The following is a 6,838-nucleotide window of genomic DNA, read 5'->3' as shown; positions in this document are numbered from 1 at the left end:
TTCTAACTGATTGATTAAATTTGTGGAGAGAAGAGGGTGACAATCGTGAGCAAAGGACACTTTGCAACCTTTTAATTGGGCAAGGGTTACCCATCTGGGGTGGCCCTTTTGCAGCTGAGTTTCATTACCCATTTCTCTGTGGGAATCCCATTGTCACTGTTGTCTTCATGGAAGTTAGGATGTCACCAAGGGAGCAGAGCCCTCAGCCATCTGAATAGACGCTGATTAGGAACAGGTGGTCCCTAGCATATGACTTATTGGGTCCCGGTAGCGGAATCACTTTTGGGTGAAAGTTTGAAGAAACTGAAATGTGTCCTTTAAGGGCCCTGATTCTATGTTCTGAATTCTGATTCCTTTTCCTATCACTTCCCTCGGCTTTATTGTCCTTTCTTTCTTTCCCAGTGCTTTGTCTTCCCTTCCTCCCCTAACCTCCCTCCTTCTCATTAAAAACAAAATCTTGCAGATAAATGTACTGCCATTAAAGTGTAAGTAACTGAGATTGTCCAATGGAATCTAACCTGAGAGTATTTTCATTCAACAGTGATCAAAGCTTAATTCACATGAATTGTGACATTTTAGACATTTCTAGTTTGGAGGGGGTATTTTTTTTTTTTAATGGGCACCAAGCAGCTCAAATCAAACCCAGGTAGCTGTGAATTCTGCCCTCTTGAAATACATGTTTCAGAAGAACTGGGAATCTCTGCACTGCTCTTCTTCTTGTTTATTTTTCTCCTTATTGTCTGTTTTCTTATTGTCAGTTCACTATTGATGTTGATGGTAGACAATGTTTAGGAAACAATCAAAATCCTCCTTTTCTCCTCCCTTTAATCTGCACCAAGTCTGTGCTCAAAGCATACACATGAGCACATCCACTTAATCCTTAATAATCTATCAATAATCAATCAACCCAATTATTAAGGCTCAAATATTCTTGGTATTGGGTCTTTGCTCTAATTTCACATATAGGACATTTTAAAATCAGATGTAATAAAAAGTACAAGTCCATCCGTACTAATGTCAAATAAGTGGTATAAGAAGTGCATGATAAGAAGTTCAGAGAAGTGAGAAATGGGTTTGGTCGACTTAAGTAGTGAGAAAATGTGTCAAAGAAAGAATGGGATCTGAACGGGGCTTTGAAGGATTTCACAAGGTAGAAAGGAGTAGGCATTCAAGAGAGGAGCAAAAATGGAGAGATGGAATAGGGTGTATTCAGAGAAGAGTGGGTCACACTGATTTGACTAGAGCAGGTTTGTGTACCAAAATAATGGGAGATAAACCTTTAGAGGCAGGTTGGGATTAGATCAAGTAGAGCCTTGACTAACTGGCCTCAGGAGATTAGATTACCTCATGTAGGCAATGAGGAATATTTCAAAGTTTCTGAAATAGTGTCATTGCAAGTTGTGTTTTTAGCAAAGTAGTGTACCGAAGGAATTGTAGGAGTGAGGCATGGGGATTAGGAGGTAAATGTGATAATGCAGGAGATATAAGTATAAGAGAAGGAAGTTCTCAAAGGTGGGAGAGAAAAAAATGAGGTCTTTCTAGAGCAAGACAAAGAATTATCACCCTAAATAACCATTCTTTCTGGGATTCTCAATATGAATTTTCCAGCATCGACCTTAAGTAAAGGATTTTCTATACTTGTCAAGTCATGTTATGTTCTTAAGCAGTGTTGAGAAACTAGTAAATATACAGTTCAGTGTTTGATTCCGCGCAAAATATAAAGAAGCAGAAACTAGGTTCCAGGCTTAAGGAATTTTCAGCCTTAATAAGAGGAAAAAAGACTAACCTGTATCAATTAACTTGAAAAATAAAGAAAAAGAATATATAAAATGAAGTGCAATATAATCTACACTGTAGGGTTTCAAAAGAGGAAAAAGAAATCGCTGTGGATTAAAAACAGACAGAAGATTTCACAGAAGAGGGAGCAGTGGTGCTGCCCAGGTCACTAGGATTCTGACAGTCAAATGGACACTTTGTTCAGTTCTCTGAGCACCCTTGGCTCCACAATGTCTCCTCCTTCCATCTCGTAAAATTCTACCTACCCATTACTTTCCCCTCCTTCCCTCAGTTAGACCCAATAACACAAACTCCCAGGAAACAAATACAATTTCACTTCTTATCCTGCAACAAGCTGGAATCTTTCTCTACAGGATCAACCTGCCAAAGAAACTGGTAAAGACAGAAATCCCACGACTGAGAATCAGTGAGAAAAGAAATGAGAAATGGGGAATAACATTGTGTTTTTTTCAAGTGGCTAGCATGTGCCAGGTACTGTATGAGGCTGTAAGAGACATAGGAACAGTTAGGAATGTGTTGGGTGAGATTATTATGACCCACTACAGAGATTATAGACCCTACTGATGAGATTACAGACAAGTGAAAAAGGAAGAGAAATAACTACTTGGCTCTGGTCACTTTAAACATGTTATATAATTTTCACATTTCCTTCTTTTTTCACAGGGGGAAACTGAGGTTAGTTAAACAAGGTGGAGTAAATTGTTTGTTAGTCAATAAGCAGGATTTTGAAGCTGCGTCTTTAGATTTCACAGCTGATTGTCTTTTCACTACATCCATTAACAGATGTCCATTAACAGATGTAGGAGTCTTAATTTACATGTTGGGGCCATACAGAATTATTGTCATACAGAAAAGAGAGCTATCTTCTTAATATTCTCCTTATTTTTATCTTTTCCTTTTTTTTTTCCATAGAAGAGATTATCCTAGATCTGAGATGGAGACTTTTTCTCTGCTGCTACTCGGCCTGGGGTTGGTCCTTGCAGGACCTTCAGAAAGCATAATGAAGATAATTAAAGAAGAACTTTCAGAGGAAAAGATGAAATACGGCATGACAAAAAGTGACCAAGGAAAACAGACCGTTGAGCTATTAATGGACTTGACTCTGTTATATAGAAATACCAGCTTCGGCATGTCCAAGGATATTATGTCTTCCTCATTACTGACATTCAGAAGATTACATTATAGCTTCCTTAAGGGAAACAGCCCAGGTAATGACAAAGAGTATTGCAATGACATGACGGTCTGGAGAAAAGTTTCAGAAGCTAATGAGTCATGCAAGTTCAGCAACAACTTCATCCATGGCTCCATAGAAGTGATCCACAGCACCCCCAAGGCCCCCTGGGGCAAATGTGGACAGAATGCTGTCATAAGCTGCTCTGAGAATGCAGAACTGGAGACTACTATGTACCAGCTCACTAGAGGCAAACAATTCCCCAGGTGCCAATACCACAGTGTTACCTCATTAAAGAAAATATTGGCAGTGCTGACAGGTCATTCTCTGATGAGCTGGTTAGTTAGTGGCTCTAAGTTGTAAATCCCACAGGGCCTTGAGACTGGAGAAAGACATACTTATTCTCATTATTGTTTATTGCCTTCTATTATCCATGTCTACCCTTTCAGCACTATAGTAAACTCTTGGTTATTTAGACTAATGGAAGAAATGAAAAATCCAAAATTGTAGATAATTCAATGAAAACTTATAACTGATCCTGGAGTGCAGATACGTCCTCTCTCATGCATAAATACTCACACACATAGACTTTCTCTGAACCAAGCTGAATTCCATCCTAGCTCAGATATAAAGCCAAGAAGTAGAGTCCAACCAACTTGTTAGAATTAAGGAAGGAAGGCCCAAAACCAATATATATGACTGAAAGTTCATTGTACTGCCACTAAGACTATTCAGAGAAATAGTGAATGAGCAGGGGGGACATTATTATCATTGCGTCTCTTCAAAGAAGTGTGTGCGTTGATGCATGCGCACAAATGTGAGCACCCATCCATGCAACCAGGGGCCTGCCTGCCCTCTAGAAGATACCAGAGGAAAAAATATTCTTTGGTTTAGTTGCTGCTCTCAGTCAACAACTCTGGCCCTATGCAGTCTCCATTCCTCCATGCTCGTTCCTATCTATTTCATAGGTTGCTACAGAAGGAAGAAATTGCAATTTTTGCTAAGAATAGTCTTGATTCCCCGAAGCTGTGAGAAGGAATGGCAAACAACAGAGTAATAGAGGAGGTAGACACATGGGAAAAAGAAAGCCTATGCCAAGTGCCAGGCATGATTAGTCTTCAATCTTGTTGTTTTCTGATGTTGTAGGGATATTTTTTTCACCAACAATTGTTTATTTGTAAGTCTCTGTGGTTCAACACTCTACATAAAATACAGCAGTTATCTTGTTCATTAATGTGTGCCTATGTGCTCCTGTTTCCTCATCTTACATCCTCCCTTCATGCTGTGACTACTGTTTTTTAATGTCCTAATTTTAAATAAATGCATGTAAATGAATGTTACATCACTGTAACACTTTTTATACATCACTGTCTACATATCACTTTTCCTGTTTTTCACATTGGGTGCAGAATTCTCCTTATATCTAAACTGCAAAACTCTGACAATCAACCAATATGCAGCATTAGGGGAGATATTTTTGTATGTTTTAGCTGGATTTTCCTTGTCAGTATAATGGCTGCTTAAATAAACAATCACCATGAGCTTGGCCAAATACATACGTAATTAGCACTCAATTTGCACTTGGCAGCCAAAGGAGAAAGTGATAGAGGGAAATGCCTGGGGCCCAAAGTTCTCTTCTCTGTAGAAGGAGAACTCACAGAACCTAGGGAAGGTCCCATTCCAAGGATAGTTTCATGTGGCGAGGTGCTACCACTCACTCACCAGACATGGGATGGGTTCTGTCCATAGAAGAGCAGTCCAACGAATCTCCTCTTGATTCAAATTTGGTTCAAATTTGAGTTACTTCTATCCTACAGTAGAATTCTACTGTAGAGTTCAGCTTTGGGAGATGTGCATGTCAGCCCAGAGACAATAACTATTCAATCTCTGGGAGCATTTTTTGGTGATCTGTAAGAAAAAGCAAATCCAGCCTAGTTCAGAATTTAGTACAGATTTCTTCCTTCACCAGGACAGAAGAACAAAGACCCAGAATAGATACCTCTTTGTAGGACAGGAGCATCCTCTAAAGAGTCTTGATCAAGACCAAACCTTCCCATTTCTCTGGAGGAATCAGGAACTCTGGATTCTGAGCCTTTGGTACCCTGATCTCTCAGGATCTATCTAGTCATCATTATATGAAGTTTGAAAGATGTTAAATGCGGAGGTGCCATAGAGAATCAGGGCTCCCGAGTGGTAGTACTTCTCACCCTTGAAACCTGTCATCTATTTGACATAATGCACATCCTAAGGTCGTGATGACAATAGGCAAAGGATTTCCAATTCTAAAACATTAAGTTTTCGTAATGTCTCTTTTCTGCTCCTAAACCACAGAGGGCTCCTTTTTTCTTGTAGTTTCACACCTAAATTTCTCAGGCTGTCTTTCAAGGCCACTATACTCCTTTGTCATCTTATCTAGCCTGTCTCCGGCAGCTGCCCAGGCTCTATTGTTTTGAGGCTGCTCTCTTCACAGTCCATAGAACTTGTGTCCTTGTCTTCAGTCCTTTGGTAGGCTGATCTTGTCTTCTCTTCTTCTTCTCTTTCTCATTGTATCATCTCATGCCATTCAATTGCACAAGCTCCATCTGACTAGAAATAGTCCAGCAAGAGTCTCTTGTTAGAAATATAACTGAAAGGTAGGTATGTGTCGTATCCCTGTAGCTGGAAGAAACCTGAGAGGGAATGAAATGAAGTGATGAAGGAGACCAATCTTATCATAAGAGCCATGGAAGGAAGAGTCAAGTTGAGAAAGGAAGTTGGGAATGGAGTGATAGAGAGGTTTGAGAAAGGGATACTGAGAGGGATTATTTAGCATAAAAGAAGTACCCTTTTTGTCTCTAACCATTCCCTCTATTTCCTGCCCTCCACCCCTCGACATAAAGTGCACTAAATTTCTGTAGTCAACAGCTCTGAAGTGAAACAAGTCCATGGCCTCAGGTGCCCAGGATGGTGCTGAAGTAAGGAGAGAGGCTTTGCAACATCATTGGTAAATCTTCACATGTTTTACTGACTCATCATGCCACCCCAAAAAGTCATTTCACATCACTGGGATTCAATTTCCTTACCTACACAGGATGGATTAATCCACAGGTTGGATTAGATGTGGGTTCTCAGACTTAGAAATTGTTGTCCAGGCTTTTGTCCAGGTTTTAGGACATTGAGCTTGCCTCCTCTGTGATTTTTGTTCTTCCCAATAGCTAGGTCCCCAAAACACACATGAGTGTGACTCAGCTTTAATCATGCAGACGATGATAATATCCTAGGGATGGCCTTAACAGCAAAAGGGAAGGAATCTACATCCTTGAACAACTGTGTGAAGCAGAGTTATCTTGCCAACCTGGACTACGCATCTTGGGACTGATACATGAGAGAGAAATAAATATGTATAGTTTTAAATCCGTTATACTTTGAGATTTTGTTCCATCAGCCCAGACTTACCCTAACAAATTTAATAACTTTAGGAGCTGTTATCAAATATAAATCCCTGGGCCCTAACCCAGGAGATTATAGATCAGGGATAGGACCATAGCATGTGGGTCTTTGACAAGAGTGTTAGGTTTGCTGATGTGCTCCAAAGTTTGAACACCACTAAATTAGATGAACTAAAAGCTTTCTTTCTAGTTACAGAATATTCTAATTTCTAGTCCCAATTAGGGAATAAAGTTTGCTGTCCAGATATTCAGCGCTTTTTGTGGACTTGCACAAAACAAGACAATTTAACTCAAATAGCGTCTACCTCCTCCACAGTATCCCAGAACTAGCAAGGCAGTGTGTTCACCCTGCATCTCCCTAGTCATAGCACACATCTGGGAGTAAACACAAAGGCATTGTCAGGGGGACTCATGTTTCCAAAACAGTGGCTGAGAAGTTGGA

General features: G+C 40.0%; 1 protein-coding gene across 3 annotated transcripts; it reads left to right on the top strand.

Moving 5' to 3' along the window:
• The first annotated feature begins 1,931 nt into the window (after window positions 1-1,931).
• Window positions 1,932-4,308, top strand: RNASE11 (ribonuclease A family member 11 (inactive)). Of its 3 annotated transcripts, none has more exons than XM_070584949.1 (2): window positions 1,932-2,203; window positions 2,710-4,308. In XM_070584949.1, the coding sequence occupies exon 2, from the start codon at window positions 2,732-2,734 to the stop codon at window positions 3,329-3,331; it is 600 nt and encodes a 199-aa protein (XP_070441050.1). In that variant the 5' UTR covers window positions 1,932-2,203; window positions 2,710-2,731; the 3' UTR covers window positions 3,332-4,308. The 3 variants fall into 3 exon arrangements, with proteins under 3 accessions (XP_070441050.1, XP_070441040.1, XP_070441029.1); XM_070584939.1 differs by having other exon boundaries at window positions 1,933-2,268; XM_070584928.1 differs by having other exon boundaries at window positions 1,940-2,172.
• The last annotated feature ends 2,530 nt before the right edge of the window (window positions 4,309-6,838 follow it).

The sequence above is a fragment of the Equus przewalskii genome, chromosome 1, assembly GCF_037783145.1.
Source record: "Equus przewalskii isolate Varuska chromosome 1, EquPr2, whole genome shotgun sequence".
NCBI lineage: Eukaryota > Metazoa > Chordata > Mammalia > Perissodactyla > Equidae > Equus > Equus przewalskii.
Note: the sequence above shows the minus strand (reverse complement) of the source record. Positions and strands in the feature narration are given on the sequence as shown.

Coding starts and splice junctions, on each gene's coding strand:
- RNASE11 (XM_070584949.1), top strand. CDS start 2,732: ATGGAGACTTTTTCTCTGCTGCTACTCGGCCTGGGGTTGGTCCTTGCA.